The sequence below is a fragment of the Hippocampus zosterae genome, chromosome 1 (genome assembly GCF_025434085.1).
Source record: "Hippocampus zosterae strain Florida chromosome 1, ASM2543408v3, whole genome shotgun sequence".
Taxonomy (NCBI): Eukaryota; Metazoa; Chordata; class Actinopteri; order Syngnathiformes; family Syngnathidae; genus Hippocampus; species Hippocampus zosterae.
The window spans coordinates 8,633,321-8,649,441 of record NC_067451.1 but is presented as its reverse complement, the minus strand read 5'-3'; the positions used below and the strand labels follow the sequence as shown (position 1 = coordinate 8,649,441).

Below are 16,121 nucleotides of genomic sequence, written 5' to 3'. Positions count from 1 at the left end.
CCCGGGGAGAACATGCAAACTCCACACAGGGAGGCCGGAGCTGGAATCGAACCCGGTACCTCTGGACTACTGGGCTGCCCTCAATTATACATGTATGCTTGAAATACGTAGTTAATCTAAAAAAAAGTTGTGGCAGAGTAGCAAGGGGTCTCAAAAAATGCTGCATCCATCTGAAAATCTGAGGTATTAAAATGTTACCCTCGGTATGGGCGTTGCCCACAGAATGACAATGGGTCCCTTGGGCCACCCCTGGCCACCCTGTAGCTCCACCCCTGCAAACAACAGACTGGTCAACAGTCAATATCAGGGCTCATATATAGACCAAAAAAAGTATCAGTGGTGGTCAAGTAGCAAAATTTCGCATATAATTGATCCGGTCACGTTTTATTTATTTATTTATATATTTATTTGGGGTAAACTCCAAATTCTTGGAAAATGACAATAGACTGACAATAAGCAGAAACGGGGCGGCGTGTATGGGCGGCGGTTACCCCCCGCCGCCCATACACCCCCCCCCCCCCCAAAAAAGGAAAAAAAATCTGCAAATATTGAAATCTGTATTGGCATAGAGCAAGTATGCCGGTGTGCACTGGAGGTTCATTGTGGCTCTTTTTGGTGTGTGCATCTTGTCTGCTGGGGGGAGGGGGGGGGCAGCATTCTCATATTCATCTGTTGATCCGTTTGTAAATTGCTTGATGAATCATAAAAATATATATCTATACTGTATATTAATTTTCACAGGTAAATTCCTTACGATTGATTCACTGATTTGGTTCATAACATTCAGGCTTCACAAATATATTCTTTACTGGCAGTAATTCAATTCAATCCGGCTCAATTCCTTTCAATTAAATTCAAGTGAACGAGTTCATTGCCATCACACTTGAACTCTCTGGAGGAGGCCATTGACACGTTTGCATTTGTCCATCATGACACAACGCATCTTAATGTCTGATGTCAGACAGAGGCAATCGAGCGTGCCAGCTGTCTCTTCCCTGATGACAGTAACAGCTGGATTGGGCGAGGAGGTGGTGGGGACGCGCAACGTGGCGTTTTCCATCCTGCCTGGAAGCTTCTAGAAAGGCTTAGAAGAGGGAGGGAGGTGAGGCAGGAAGGGAGGGACTCACTCACCCACTCTTTTCCCCTGCCAGGTTGCTCTTTGTGTGTGTGTGTGTGTGTGTGTGTGTGTGTGTGTGTGTGTGCGCGTGTCCCTCCTTTATTTACCTCCTTACCTCCTCCTACCTTCTTCTTCCTCGTCGGTGTGCCGACGTGGCGTTGGGGCAGATTGGTGTGAGCCCCGGGGGCCGTCACGTGAACGAGCATTGAAAAGTCACGTGGTTGAAAATGGCCAGGTGTGGTGATTATCACAGCTGCAAGAGAGGAGAAGGTGTATTTTACCGCATTCTGCACCCACCAACCAGATCTAAAAAGTTGTGGGCAAGAGTTGTACTTCTAAAACACATTTCACCTTCTTAAAACAGACTTCAAGTCATTCAGATACTTTTAAAATGCTTCCTTAGGGCCTGTTCGCTTTCCTTCACTGTCAAAAAATTGGAGGCGGTCGAGATGACGAGAATGTATTTTTGAGATTCAAGTTATATTTTTATCGTATTTTTACAAGTGAAGGAATGATGTCTCAGGAGAACTTTTTGTGTTTTGACTGAAGTTTGTTACATCATTACTTTGTTCGTGTATCGTAGTTTCTGTAATATTCATTAGTTTGAAACTGTCCTGTAGTTTCGTTTGTCGCATTGTTCATTTGTTTATTCGTTATTTAGCAGAATTAGAATGTTACTGCATAGCCAGGTCAGGCGTGAATCGGGTTGTTTGTAATGTGCACTACTGCCACCTACTGGATGGGAGTGCAACATGTTATAATTCCTCAGTCAGTATTTTGATTTTTGTGCCTTGGTGGAGGTAATTTATTTTGACTTTTGCTGGTTGGAGTTTCATTCACTAGATGAGGCTGTAAAATAAATAAATAAATAAATAGAAAATGTCTGGAATGGATGAGTTCCGGGGCACCATGGCTCTGGTGGTGGGGTGGGTGGTCCCCCAACCGTTCGATCCTCAACCCTTGTGACCCTGTTCGAGTTTCCTGCAGGAAGATGCTGAACTGAGGCTGAGAGGGGATCGAGCCTTTTCTGTTGCTGGTCCCTCGCTCTGGAATGACCTCCCACTGAACATTCAGCAAGCCTCCTCGCTGCCCATCTTCAAAGCCCTCCTGTTTATTGTTCATGTTAAATTGCTCCATGTACAGCACTTTGTATGCAGCGATGGCTGTTTGGAAGTGCTCTATAAATTCTGTTGACTTGACTTGAACCCTCAGTTCCCGCTGATGGTAATCAAATGCCTTGAATACTTTGAATGTAGAAACTCATGAGAGTCAGGTTTTTTTTCCATAGGTTTAAAGTGAGTTCAATGTTGGAGTCAAATATTTTTCATGTTTTATGAACATGTTGGAACGTGCTGCGCATGCACGCACATGCTGACATGATCCCATCGGTGAGAGTGAAAGAGTTTGTGGATGCGAATGAAAGCTTACAGACAAAATCAAACGTGCCCCGCCGCCGTTGCAATCAGCATTTGGAGGCTTAAAGAGCGTTACCGTGACGACGGCATGCTTTCGCTTATCTGCGCATGCATCGAACAAAGATAAACAAGGTCCTCAGAATGCGGTAAAACAAGCTGGCGATAGTCTGCGCAAACTCTGACGGTCCTCGGAGGACATTTAAAGTTCAGCGCTTCTGACATATTGACTTCTGCTGTGACCTCTGACCCGTTTTCCTCAACTCCAGCCAAGTGTTCTGTCGCCACCTGCTGTCAGGCTCAGGAAAGAAGCGCAGCACCAACAGCTTTCCCTTGATGCCCTGGTGATGGTCTTCTGTGGGGTCTCGATGATCTGCTGACGTTTTGATTATGTCCTGTTCACCTTCTGTGATGATCTCGTGAGATTTGCTCTTCAGTGGACACTAGTAGGGACTTGTGGACATTTTTTTAGCTCTTCACAGAGAAAAAGTTTCCTGGTAGCTTCTGCTGTTATCTTTTGTGATGTTCTCCAGTGGAATATGTTTCTCAGTTAAGAGTGAGAAATATGTGAATGAGCAGACGATTTATCAGTAGAAATTCTGATGATCTCCTGTTGATCAATCAATCAAATGGTTGGAAATAGAGAGATGGAGGAAGTTGAAGTAGATGCCACACATACAGTTGTTATTGTTTTACTACCATTCAAAAGTAATTTGGAATCAATGAGCATGAGGGACTGGCGACCTGTTCAGAGTGTACCCTGCCTCTTGCCCAAAATTAGCTGATAGGCTGCAGAACATCCACAAACCTGTCAGGAGGAGAAGCTCTACAGAGAATGGATGAATGAGAGCAAGCTCCAGTGTATCAGCATCATAATTATGATACTGTTTTAGAAAGAGAAGTGGTCCTGAAATTGAACCTTGTGGGACCCCCTTTCCAAAAGGTGATTCGGTCAGAGACAATAATCGTTCCTGGTCTTCTGTGATGTGCTCCTTGGTGGATATTAGTGGCCAAGAGTCATTTTTTTTGTTTCCAGTTGAGTGGGGGAAAATGTCAAAAGGAAGACAAGAAAGATGTTGGTTATCCTAATAATATTTTGCAAATCAAGCTCTGTAGAAACGTTCTAAATTGTATTTCAAACATGTATAGATTAGCGAGTACAATATTATATTTTTAAGGAGAGTGACAAACAGAAGAAGCGAGACACAAAACGTTGTTGATAAAGACTATTTATTGATTTGATGTTCAGAGCTTTATTAGCTCTTTTTGTATAAAAGTAAAAATGTCAATATGTAGTATAAGTATCAAAATTATATACAAATGAAATCTGACATGTTTGATGTGATGCTTGGTGCTCATCAATAAACTTTGGACCTACAGGAAGAAAACATGAAGGAACATTTTAGTGGGATCACATGAGGCAATGCATGTTTTTTAGTGGGGGTGTGGTCTGCAATGGTGAGGGTGTGTGTAGTTCACCTGGCGAAGGCGGATAAGGCCAGGATGCTGAGCAGGAACTGGAGGCTATAGAAGCCGAGCAGGACCAAGCCCAGCAGGAACTCCAGACGCAGCACCAAACTTTGCAGAAACAGGAAGTAGGCAGACAGCGTGATGCACGGCAGAAGCAGGAACAGAGACACCGCCGTGGTCACCGCGTGCTCACACAGGTTGCCCTTCCATCCTGACACATACACAATATGGTTGTCACCGATATCAACAGTTTCAATCCACATCAAGAGGTTTGCCGGCCGCTTCAAACACAGATGCCAGACTTCCTGTGCTGTATCTGGGATGGCTTCTTCACACGTTTTTGTGGATCTACTCATGATAGGTGTGCCTAGCAAATTTCATGTTGCTATGTCAAACTGGGTTAAGGGATTGAATGTTCATTAAGAGTGATTACCGGTAGTTTTACATTCAAACCAAAACGACATTTCCAGCATGACTTCCTGAGACTTTTTTTGTAGGTCTTCTCATCATAGAATCTCATGTGGAAAAGTCAAACTGACTTCAGGGTATGAATTTTCTAAAGATTTATTTCACATTTTAAAGTGAATTATCACACTTTGGCCGATTTAAACGAATATGGCAGGGTTACTGGCTTCTTCAGACTTTTTTTGTGGGTGTACTCATACCATACAAGTCTACCAGATTGAAAGGTGTTAAATCAAATTGGTTGATTCTTCAAAGTGTTATTTAATTTAGGATTTATGGTGAATCATCATACTTTGACCACTTCAAAGTAAGATGGCAGACTTCCATTGGTGTTAAAGGCATAGCTTCTTGACTTTTTTGTGGGTCCTCTCATGATAGATAATTCTACGAAATTTAAGTCAAACTGGCTTCATGGGGCTAACATGATTTTGTTTTCTTTTTCAGGTAGTGTACCGTGTCCCTTTGAATGTCATTAAAAAAATGAAACGTCCCGAGTGCAGCGTCACCACCTACCGTAGAAGATACGCAGAATCTCCAGACCGAGGAAGAGAAACAGCAGCGCCACGTCCAGAATCAAATTACTAGCCGGATAGGGCAGTAGAAGTCCTGCCGGGAAGAAGCAGAAGATCTTCAAGAAACTTCTCGACGCGCACTGTAGTTGGAAGTTTGTCGTCAGACGACCTTTATAGATGAACATGAGGATGGTTGCCAGGAAAAAGGCGGCAAAGTACCAGCAGTTGAGGTACAGGAGCACCTGCAGAGGGGTCGATGACAGCTGAGGGTGCACGTCAAGGTCACGTGCACAAGGTCAAGCAGACACGCAAGCAAAATGAAATCACATGAAGGATACGATTGGCTGGCTGCCTGAAGCACAAACAAATGACATCAGAGTCAAAACACCAATACAAGTTGAATGCCATGCACCTCATAAAAACTATTAGCTTCTGCCCTTTAAAATGCCTTTATTTATTTGTTTTAGTTAGCTCATTATTTTGTTAGTAAATCCACATTAGCAAAGCTGTGGAAGCATGTTTTAATAGCATACATCTGAGGGAACAAAAGGATACAGATTTTTTTTTCAGATTATGTTGAGGGGTTTTTTTTTCGTACCGGGTTATCAAAGCTTTTTTTCCTTACATGTAACTGACTCATTTTTACTTTTTATTTGTATTAAGTACATCTCGAAGTCTGCACCTCTAAACGTTTATTTTGCGAAGGATTTGAATCCGAACTTGGGCTTTTACCGAATCATCAGTTACCTGCTCAAAAAAATGACGTAAAGCGGGCTGAATTTGCTTGACAACGGGACCATACGGACGGAAACTTTTAACATTTGGTAACTGGTGTTTTGAAAAGTTTATGATCGACGATCAGTGTTTCGCCTTTTTTCAAAATATTGCAGTTCAGTCTAAAGTACAGTACTCTTAGTAGGCAGACGCGGTGCTGGTCAAATTAATCACATTAAAATGCGTTAAAGCTCATCATGTGGTAGCACTAAGCATTAGTTGATGGCATGTAACTGTAACGTACAAAATATAAAGATAAACGCCGATTTTTTTGTAAATGACGATAAATGTAGTAGTTATGTTCAGAGACGGAACGACTTACCGGTCGCCATTTCTAGTTACCGTGGAAACAGCTTTGTGGAAGCGAAGCGACACTTCTTCGCTTGTCGACGTAACTGAACGGTAGTTGTTTTCCTGCCCTCCACTGGAAAAAAAGAGCACTATTAGGTGTTTTTTAATTCCGAACTTTTAACGTCATGTTTTCTTGTTTTATCTGAGCGTTAATATTATTTTTTTATCGGCGTCGGTTGTTTTTTTTATGTTTCAACTATTAATTTTTAAAAGTTAAATATTTCGAAGGTACTGATTAGTCAGGACGTAGTTATTGGTTGACGTGGCATTACTGCTTCTGCGCAGCTGCAGTATAGCGCTCTCTCCTGACAGTAAGATGGCGGCTGTCAGGATGTGGTCGGCTATGTTGTCGTTTTTCCTTCTCAACATTTTTTACGGCCTCGTCACGTCCTTGTACTTCCACATCGGAGAAACGGAGAAGAAATGTTTCGTAGAAGAAATTCCCGATGAGACGATGATCATCGGTAAGCGCCTAGGCGTCGGGAAGTGGAGTTGCTAATTGCTCGCTCGCAAACTTTGAGATTCAAATCATCGTTTTCTTAAAGTGTGATTTTGAAAACATTTTTTTCTGTACAACTTCCGTTCACTTAACGTAGTGATACTTGAGTTGTGAGACATTTAAATATGCAAATGTTCCCCTTCAAGTTGCATATGACCCTTTGAATCTTACTATGGCTCGGAACTGTTTGCCACAAGATGTATTAAAGCAGATATTAGTTGCCTGGTGGCGCTTTATTTTGTGTTTTTGACAGTAAAGAGAAAGGGCATTTTATATCGACTCGAATCCACTCTGTTGTGTTTGCAGGTAACTATCGGACTCAGCTGTACGACAAACACAAAGAGGAATTTCTGCCGGCCACTCAGGGTCTGGGCATGTTTGTGGAAGTCAAAGACCCAGATGAAAAGGTTCGTTATTCTTCATTAAAACTAGGGCCCGACAAATATAATTTGTTTTCAGGCTTATGCTGATATTTGCTTAATGACTTCAAAATGAAAACCAGCAGACTCTTTTCTCACATGTCAAAAAAATTAAACTGAAATGCGAGACGAGTTTTTTTTTCTAATCCGTTGTCAAACATTTCCCAGGACTAAATTGGGTGTGCATGTGTTTTTTCTCTTTGCAGATGATCCTCTCTCGACAGTACGGCTCCGAGGGAAGATTCACCTTCACGTCTCACACCCCCGGAGAACATCAGATCTGCTTGCACTCCAACTCGTCAAAGTTCTCCCTCTTCGCCGGAGGCATGCTGGTGAATATGCGCCGCACAACGCGACCGCACTTGTGCCACAATTTTCCTTGACCAGCGCTTGCCGCTTGCTCTCAGAGGGTCCACCTGGACATCCAGGTGGGCGAGCACGCCAACAACTACGCCGAGATCGCCGCTAAAGACAAGCTGTCGGAACTGCAAGTGCGAGTAAGGCAGCTGGTGGAGCAGGTGGACCAGATCCAGAAGGAGCAGAACTACCAGAGGGTCAGTGGGGGATGAGAAATCATGTTTATGAATATTGCAGTGTTTCCACAACATTTTATTGACCTATGGCACTTAATAAATGCCTCCCCAAAAGACCACACTGATGCCAGCTATTACAGATACCCTTTAATGTAGACCAAAGGCATAAAGTAATGGTGAGGAATATGCAAGTATGAAAAAGTAAAAAGCCATTTTGGATCATTCCTGCGGTAATTTCTGATGGGGAGTGATGTTCACGTGCGCCCCCTACTGTCCGCGTGTCTCCTGCAGTACCGGGAGGAGCGCTTCCGCCAGACCAGCGAGAGCACCAACCAGCGTGTCCTATGGTGGTCCATCGTGCAAACCCTCATCTTGGTGGCCATCGGCATCTGGCAGATGAGACACCTCAAGAGCTTCTTTGAAGCCAAGAAGCTGGTCTAAACACTCGCTCGCACACGCGGGTGCGCGCGTCTGTTCCAAGTCTATGAAGAGATGCAGTATGGAGCAGAAATGCGATGGACAAAAGTTACTAGAGACCATTACGAATATTTATGATTTCCATTTGGACGCAAATATTTGGATCATGCAGTGAAATGTGAAGCAGACCCATGGCGTTGTGTTGATGGATGATTATTTCAAAAGTCGCCGCTGACGGCTGGACGACGTGTACATTGCATTCATCATGGCGATATGTGTGCGTGTGTGTGTGTGAGTGTGAGAGACGCCGTCACGTGTTCACCGCACATGAGCTTGGCAATTTCAGTTTATTGGTTTGAATCTCCGCCCCCCCAAAAAAAAATTGGTTTGTAAAGTTTTGACAGCTGAAAAGTGAAAACGAATGAGTTACTGCGTCCAGTGTTAATGTTCACTTTTTTTGCAGATTTTAATGTGCTCAACATTTAATCTATGCAGGAGTTTGAATTAATCAGTAGTGTGACACTGTCGTTTGTTTTTTTTTCTTTCCCCTGGATGTTTGAGTCAACATTTGATTTTAGAAAATACTGAAAAGCATTTCCGTTGTTTTGGAAAAAAAAAGGGCTGGATATTTTTTCAATACAACACTTGTGATTAAGGTTTAGCCCGATTTGCTCAAAACAAGTTTTTAATGCTTTTGTTTTCATTGCAATTTGATACAAAATGTAATGATGTAAAAAAATATTGAAATAAAAGTATTTCACCCATTAGGTTGTCTTTTAAGATAAGATATCCTTTATTTGTCCCACAATGGGGAAATTTACGTTGTGTTTCTCATTCCAGAAACACAACGTGTCTTCCATAGGTGAACTGGTACAATTACTCTGCTAAAACAAAGCTGCCTTGTCTATTTGAATGTTAGTTATCGTATAGTATTTGGGGAGCTAAGTATTGTAATATCTGTTTCTTGTATTTGTGTGACGTCAGAGAGGGGAGGAGCCAGGTTGGGTGAATATTGGCTCCGGTAGTTAGTCTTGAGTGTGGAGCGCAATGAGTGTGTGTTACTAACTGTAACTCCTGAATGTGTGTAACTCCTGAATGTGTGTGTTATTGTTGTTTTAGTTATTTAAAAAAACGACAGATTATATCTTTCCGTATTGAAGGGCATTACAGTATTTTATTTAATTCCAATTTGCGTCAAGTGTTCGTGCCACCGTTGGAACCAATTTTTGTTTGTGATAATCTTGTTTCGTTACGTTTTCAGAAAGGCTAGGATCTTATCTGTGCTTTGTTTCCGCTCGAGCAGTAAATTAAGTTGAACCCAATCACGTTCGGCTCCAAATTGATCTTTTTCTCCCTTCTTTCGGCGAAAAAAAATGGAGAATACATTTTGACGAGTTATTTAAGCTTGCGTCGAGTCCATTTTAAACGGGCTCCTCACATGTCAGGACCCCGGCTACCGGTTCTCGCTCGGAGCATGTTAGCTTAGCTTGGCGCAGTTCAGCTATATGCTATTGCTACATGCTACGTGTCCAGACATTGGGCGAGATGCCGCCGACATGAGCGACTCTTGGCCGGAGGAAAAATGCTGATCGCTGGACGAGTTAAAATGAAGTCCGATTAAACGAGAGCGATCGTCAGCATGGCCGATATTAAGGACTCACGCAGGAGTTTGAATTGTGTTTTAAAAAAGTGAACGATTGAAGAAGCACGATGATGTTCTCATCGAGGAGGAAACCCGTGCTTTACTTTAAGGAGCAGAGAAGGTAATTTTGATGTCAAACCAACTTCATAATAACCAGCACTCATATTTTATGTTGTGACTATTTTGACATTATTCTAAATTCTGAAACTGCATTGTTTGAAGAAATGTCTCCTCAAAAGTTGTCGACCAGGAAGACAAGGAGTAAGTCAAATATTGAGTGGGATTGAATGCAAATGTGCTGCACACAGTAACTGAACTGAATTTAAAAATGTAATCTCGTAGAAAGTTGAAACTACTGTAGAATATTAAAAAAAAGTTGATCCGGCTGTATGCATTGCTCCAAATTCGGATTATTTAATTCAGCGATTCTTTTGCATATCACTTAAGAGACCTGCTTTACAAAACAATACAACATTTGATCTACATTACAAGTGTGTATTTGTTTCATAAGAGACCTCCTGAGGTGTGTGCGCCTGTGAATTAATTTGACTTTGTTGGCTTCATGCATGACACGCATTCTTTGTTTCAATGTTTTCAAAGATGATGATGATGACAGATGATAGGGGAGGTTTGTCCTTTACAGAAGAAGGTTAGATGATAGGGGAGGTTTGTCATTTAAAGAAGAAAGTTAATTTTATTTGCTTGAACATTGGAATATACGCTCATAGGATACTTCATCAAAAGACAGACGTAATGTGAGTGAAGTTCACTAAAAGCATGTCGCATTCAACTGTGTGACTTCTGATGCGTGTTAGTCGTCAGGTAACTTCTCAGATGTTAATTTTTTTGTTTGTTTAGTAGTGAAATCTAGTGCACTTTGTAATCATTTAAAGCAGTGCTTCTCAAACAACTTCCAAAAAATACTAAGAGCATACATATAGGGTGTTTCATAGTCTGTGTTACTTTATGAAATCTCCCAATTTTCAAAGCGTTTGGCACGAAACGGAATACCGTTTTGATGTATGCCATCTAACCACGGGCTAGTACATTGAACGTTTGGGATTTGTGTAAAATGTAATAAAATCTAAGTTTTGGATTTTTGTGTTCATTTTTTTCCTCCAAAAATGTAAGATAAAAAGATTTTAGAAAATATAAGTTGAATCTTCCTATCTTCATCGCTCATTGAGCTAAGGTAACACAGACTTGTTCTCTCTGTCTGTCTCTCTTTCTCTTTGCTGAAGTAGTAATGCTGCTTTTTTTGTACAGGTTAACGGGGGACCATTGTTCGCTGTACAAGCTGTTCGGCTTTTGTTTGCTGCTGCTGCTTGCGTCTCTGCTGTGGCTGCAGCTCAGCTGTTCGTCAGACATGGCCGCTGCCGCCTCCTCGCAGCGGGACGGACGCCTCCCGCAGCAACCGCCCCCAGCGTGCCGAGCCGAGAGCAGCCCGCGAGATGAGGAGTCGTGGGGTCCGCACAAGTTGTCGCTACTGGTGCCCTTCAGGGAGCGCTTTGAGGAGCTGCTGGTTTTCGTGCCTTTCATGCACTCCTTCCTCAATAAGAAGAAGATTGCGCACCAAATTCTCATCATCAACCAGGTGGACCATTACAGGTGAGACTGTGCCGGGGCTTCCAACATTGTGTGGAAAATTTCAGGAAGTCATTTTTGGAGCACGGACAGAAGCTTGATGTATTTGAGGCGACTGATGCAGTACGAAGAATTGGTTCACATGGTGGCATCAAAGTCAATTGACAGATTCGTTTGGGGAAAGCTTGAAATGTCCACAAGGTTTCATGTCGTCCAAGTTAGCATCGACAGTAATCCCTCATTTATCACGGTTAATGGGGACCAAAGCCACCCGCGATAAATGATAATCCACGAAGTAGCAACCAATTAAGCTTTTTTTTTTTTTAAGTCCGCAAACCGTCCGTTAGAAGCTGCAAAACAACAGCGAGTCACATAGAGCAACATATACAGTACTGTACTCCATGTATTTGAACCCCCCCCCCAATTTTTTATTTTTTTTTTTAGAAATGTTTTGAAAAATCTGCGATGTACCAAATCAGTGATAAACGAACCGCGAAATAGTGAGGGATCACTGTATTCTCACTTTCTGCCTCGCACCGGTATCCAAATAAAAGGCCCAGTGTGCTTGCCTCAAGCTTTTTTTTTTTTCACCCAGATGAATTTGAAACAAAAGACCAAGAAAACAAAGGACACATTGATGATTTAAACAACAAAATATTCAACCAAACTGTATAATATCTAATGAAAGTATGATAGCTTGATGCTAACATGTAATGGGGAAATCCCATGAGCATAAATGCTGCAGTTAGTCTAAACCTTCAAATTGCACAGAGCAGCAACTCATACAAACAGCGCTTACAACGGTCGTAATGGCTCTATTCTGCGGGAATGTCGACGACAGCTTAGTAGGGGGCCATCTCGGCCTCAGCAACTCTTCCAATCAAGCAAGCGCATCCTGATCTGTTGTGGCCCAACGCGGTACGACGCTGCAGGGTCTCGCTCGTGTGCTCAACGCAAAAGCACGCTTGCATGAACGCGTTCGCCGACTGCGGGAATTGTGCCGGCCGGCAGGTTCAACCGGGCGTCGCTGATCAACGTGGGCTACCTGGAAAGCGCCAACGACACGGACTACCTGGCCATGCACGATGTGGACCTGCTGCCCCTTAACGACGCGCTGGACTACGGCTTCCCAGCCAACGGGCCCTTCCATGTGGCCTCGCCGGACCTGCACCCACTCTACCATTACAAGACCTACGTGGGTGGCATCCTGCTGCTCACCAAGAAGCACTACCACATGGTAACGGCCGCCTTTTGCATGTCAGCAAGTTCCACCTGATCACGTCATCACGTTTTGCCATGATCAATTTCACATTATCGCATGACAAATTACATTTTGACCAGAAAGACCAATTTGAATTGTGTGCGTGTGTGTTTGCGCGCACAGTGTAACGGGATGTCCAATCGTTTCTGGGGGTGGGGCCGCGAGGACGACGAGTTTTACAGACGGCTGCGAAAGGCGGGCTTGCAGGTAAGCGGCACGTCTCTTCAGAATTAACGGGCGAGGTTTCTACACGTCCCAAGTTGTGGCGGCAATTTGCAGTTGTTCCGGCCGAGCGGCATCACCACGGGATACAAGACCTTCCTGCATGTGCACGACCCGGCTTGGCGCAAGCGGGACCAGAAGCGTGTGGCAGCCCAGAAGCAGGTTCGCCGAGACACACGCTCAAGGGAGAAAAAAAAATGCTCACGGCACTTTTGCTTACTTTTAGCATTCAAATAAAACAGTTGTTGAAGCCCCTCTCTCCTAAATTTGGGAAGTTAATGTGAACTTTTTTTAGGTGATTTTTAAAAAAAAATTCATTGATCTCATGAAATAATAGGTTAATTCATCCATTGTATATTATGGAATAAAAAGTTAAATGTATAATTTTTGAACATTTTTCAACCTTGCTAATTTGGTCAATTCTAGGTCCACGGCAAATTTTAGTCAAATGTTAATCAGTTCTTTTTCTGGAATCCGACGACTGATGAGAAATCGATTTCAAACAGAGTTATGGCCGTCTGATGTCATGACTGAGGCTTCAGCAATATCCCACCCACTATCTTTTGAAAAATGTTTTTAAAAAATGTTCTTAATGAATTGATGAATTACAAGTAATAGCACAACAAGTGTGAATTATTTAACAATTAAAAGGAACTAATTTTGTGTTGATAAAATTGTTTCCTCCACTGAAAGTGGTAAATTTAACTGTATGAAAGCAAGTGCAAAGCCAAATTGAAATTCTTCAACGTCTTAAGCGACCGAAATAGGGAACCCACGTGCGTCCTTTCACGGTAAAATATTTTGGTTGTATTTTTGGGCAGGAGCAGTTCAAAGTGGATCCAGAAGGGGGCCTCAGCAACCTGCGCTACCATGTCGAGTCCCGCCAGGAGATGACTATAGAGGGCGCCCCCTGCACCATCATCAACACAAGGCTGGATTGCGACCAAGACCAGACGCCCTGGTGCCTCCTCATGTAGGGCATGCACGCAAACACGCACGCAGGCTGCCACACAAGCTTTTTATTTTGGAAAGCTCCTGAACAGGAACCAGTTGAGGCACAACTAGGCAGTGTTGAAAATGCCTCCCTCCAGTGCCATGAAATCAGAGAGGTGGCCATTTTGTGGTCTGGTTCGAATGGAGCCTATCCCTGAAATCCGGTTTACCAACCTTTTATTTTTTAACGATAAAAGGAATGTTACCCCTAAATGTGTGTCCCGTGTAAATTACAAATCAAGGACACTAAACTCCTGCTCAGCAAAACAACATGAAGTGCAAAAACTCATTTTGTGCAATTTCTTTTCACTGAAATCAGTACCATGTCATTCCAAATGTACAAAACAATGAGTGCCACTCACCTTGAAATACTGTATAGTGCAGTATAAACCCATATATATATAGAGAGAGAGAAGAGAGGGAGAGGGGGGGGCAGTCAGAGTGTGAGCCCCTTGTCCTCTCTCTGTTGTTGTGCGACATAAAACTCTTGTACAATCTCGCGTTCCATTGTACCATTGTTGTTTTTACGTTGGGGGAATTGGGTTAGCTCTTTCTCTAAACTAATTCTGTGCCCAAGACACCAACATGTCAATCGTCACTTTTTTAGTTTTTTCTTGCATCCCTTTGTAGCTATTAGTGTGTGCAGATGTGATGAATGATTGATGAATCATTCGCTCATTTCCGAATCACGAGTCAGACATTTTTGGTGGCTATTTGAGGAAATATCCAGGTATGCTTAATACAAATAAAGTATACTGTCGGTATAATGATAGGGGAGTACAGAAAGACTCAGTGATTCCCAACATCTCTTGAATAGATTGTTAGAAGAGCAAACAGCAGGTGGCGCCGCCAACTGGACAAGATTCTCCAGTCTCTGCTGCTTCACATCATCTTTTGCATGGGCACAGGGTTTTATTTATTAGTTTTCTTTTCATTATCATTATTGGCAGGAATGGAAAGTCTAGTGTTAAAAGTCAAATTGGGGGAAAAAAATAGAAAAGGCATTACATTGAATGTTTTATTGTATCCATCTATCCATCCATACATTTTCAACACCACTTATCCTGAACAGAGTTGCTGAGAATTACTGGAGCCTATCCCAGCTGACTTTGGGTGGAAGGCGGACTACACCCCTGTCGCCAACCAGTCACAGGGCACACATTAAGAGACGAACAACCATTCACACACACATGGACAACATCAAAGAACAATGCCAATGTAGTTTAGAAAAGTCAAAAGTGGCCCCAGAATTCAAAAGTTTGCTCACCCCTCAACTGAGCTAGCATTGCTAACATGTAGCCTAGCTAGCGAGCAGCAGCAGAATGTTCTGTTTCCGAAAGTTTTTTTTTTTATTACGTCTTGATGTTAAGTCATGTCAAGTGGAAGAGATGCATCAATTATTTAAGTTATTTTTCCTATTTAAGTGTTTTGGTTTTTTTTTTAACTTTAGTTTTTCTTGAGGAGCGCCACAAATGGACATGATGTTACTTGTAAGATGATGACATCTTTGAACAAGAATAATGATGATCATGATAATCAACCTCAGACGGCTGTCATCCATTTTGTTGGCAATAAACGGTACGTTTTTATTTTTATGTTTTCCCTTTTGTGGTTCTTCCACGTTGTCTCCTGTCTCAAACTTCCAAATAGTCAAATTTGGGACATCCGGTTGTCCTTATACACTCAAGGAAAAAGTCTTCTCAGTGAAATGTATAACCCGGATTTCATATTTTTGTTGTCGTACCCTTCTCAGAGTAATTTTATTCATAATGTTTTTGTTTTTTTAATGAATCGACCAATTCATTGGTTATCGGAAATTTCTTCTGCCAAAAATCCATATCGGTTGGACCTTTTATATGGTTTGTGATGAGATGGAAAGGAAGATGTGCATTGTTTTCTTTTAGTATCAAAGCTTTATGAGTGTCGTCTCCTTTCTGAAGCTTAAACCATTCCAAGTCCAGCTCCTCCATGATAGATTACATATTATCTTTCACATTCATCAATTTCACTCAAAGATTCCCAATTCTCCATTTCAAAGAAAAAAGACAAACATAGCTACGTAGAAATCGGCCATTGACCTCAACTGTAAGAAATCGCGTCGTTTGGTTTTGCCCAATGCGGAAGTCAAACAGCACGTTTGCTTCTAAGTTGACTAGTCAAATTTAAGGTTGACTAGTAGTGTCTTACAGAAGGCAGGTACTCCTCAAAGTTGACTTGTAATGTCCCAACAGTGGCCCGAGACTCTTTACGCTTAACTCATTCACTCCCAAAGACGTATTTAAACGTCTTTTCAGACTTGGTCTAGAATTGGTTGGTACTGAATCGTTAACTAGTGATGTCTAATCGTGGCTCAGTCCTCTAAGTCCACGAGTCTTGTCTGATGGTTTCCCACTTCTCTTCTAAGTCAACGAGTAATGGCTGAGATTGGCTGAGTGTTCCTCGAAGTCGAC

General features: G+C 42.4%; 3 protein-coding genes across 9 annotated transcripts; 2 read left to right on the top strand and 1 right to left on the bottom strand.

Moving 5' to 3' along the window:
• Positions 1–3,742: 3,742 nt before the first annotated feature.
• tmem216 (transmembrane protein 216) lies at positions 3,743–6,146 on the bottom strand. Of its 5 annotated transcripts, XM_052085047.1 has the most exons (6): positions 6,073–6,098; positions 5,315–5,328; positions 5,146–5,239; positions 4,978–5,070; positions 4,009–4,210; positions 3,743–3,903 (listed from the first exon to the last, which is right to left on the bottom strand). In XM_052085047.1, exons 1-6 carry the CDS (start codon positions 6,080–6,082, stop codon positions 3,888–3,890), a joined length of 429 nt encoding a protein of 142 aa, XP_051941007.1. In that variant the 5' UTR covers positions 6,083–6,098; the 3' UTR covers positions 3,743–3,887. The 5 variants fall into 5 exon arrangements, with proteins under 5 accessions (XP_051941007.1, XP_051940841.1, XP_051940928.1 ...); XM_052084881.1 differs by having other exon boundaries at positions 4,978–5,239; positions 6,073–6,096; XM_052084968.1 differs by lacking the exon at positions 6,073–6,098 and having other exon boundaries at positions 5,315–5,365.
• Positions 6,147–6,380: 234 nt separating this feature from the next.
• On the top strand, positions 6,381–8,736 carry tmed9 (transmembrane p24 trafficking protein 9). The gene is made up of 5 exons (XM_052079676.1): positions 6,381–6,565; positions 6,907–7,007; positions 7,226–7,351; positions 7,427–7,573; positions 7,844–8,736. The coding sequence occupies exons 1-5, from the start codon at positions 6,418–6,420 to the stop codon at positions 7,991–7,993; spliced, it is 672 nt and encodes a 223-aa protein (XP_051935636.1). The 5' UTR covers positions 6,381–6,417; the 3' UTR covers positions 7,994–8,736.
• Positions 8,737–9,101: 365 nt separating this feature from the next.
• Positions 9,102–15,264, top strand: b4galt7 (xylosylprotein beta 1,4-galactosyltransferase, polypeptide 7 (galactosyltransferase I)). Of its 3 annotated transcripts, none has more exons than XM_052077856.1 (6): positions 9,102–9,732; positions 10,878–11,219; positions 12,207–12,432; positions 12,580–12,663; positions 12,736–12,840; positions 13,506–15,264. In XM_052077856.1, the coding sequence occupies exons 1-6, from the start codon at positions 9,680–9,682 to the stop codon at positions 13,653–13,655; spliced, it is 960 nt and encodes a 319-aa protein (XP_051933816.1). In that variant the 5' UTR covers positions 9,102–9,679; the 3' UTR covers positions 13,656–15,264. The 3 variants fall into 3 exon arrangements, with proteins under 3 accessions (XP_051933816.1, XP_051933742.1, XP_051933897.1); XM_052077782.1 differs by having other exon boundaries at positions 9,105–9,732; positions 13,500–15,264; XM_052077937.1 differs by lacking the exon at positions 9,102–9,732 and adding an exon at positions 10,373–10,433 and having other exon boundaries at positions 13,500–15,264.
• Positions 15,265–16,121: the final 857 nt, after the last annotated feature.

Bases quoted from the DNA above. Each gene is read 5' to 3' on its own strand.
- b4galt7 (XM_052077782.1), top strand. From the start codon at position 9,680: ATGATGTTCTCATCGAGGAGGAAACCCGTGCTTTACTTTAAGGAGCAG. The intron at 9,733-10,877 runs GTAATTTTGATG...TTTTTTGTACAG, and splicing joins TACTTTAAGGAGCAGAGAAG to GTTAACGGGGGACCATTGTT. The intron at 12,433-12,579 runs GTAACGGCCGCC...TTGCGCGCACAG, and splicing joins CCAAGAAGCACTACCACATG to TGTAACGGGATGTCCAATCG.
- tmem216 (XM_052084796.1), bottom strand. From the start codon at position 5,350: ATGTCATTTGTTTGTGCTTCAGGCAGCCAGCCAATC. The intron at 5,240-5,314 runs GTATCCTTCATG...GTGCACCCTCAG, and splicing joins CTTCAGGCAGCCAGCCAATC to CTGTCATCGACCCCTCTGCA. The intron at 4,211-4,977 runs GTAGGTGGTGAC...TGTATGTGTCAG, and splicing joins GATTCTGCGTATCTTCTACG to GATGGAAGGGCAACCTGTGT.
- tmed9 (XM_052079676.1), top strand. From the start codon at position 6,418: ATGGCGGCTGTCAGGATGTGGTCGGCTATGTTGTCGTTTTTCCTTCTC. The intron at 7,352-7,426 runs GTGAATATGCGC...GCTTGCTCTCAG, and splicing joins TCTTCGCCGGAGGCATGCTG to AGGGTCCACCTGGACATCCA. The intron at 7,574-7,843 runs GTCAGTGGGGGA...TGTCTCCTGCAG, and splicing joins AGGAGCAGAACTACCAGAGG to TACCGGGAGGAGCGCTTCCG.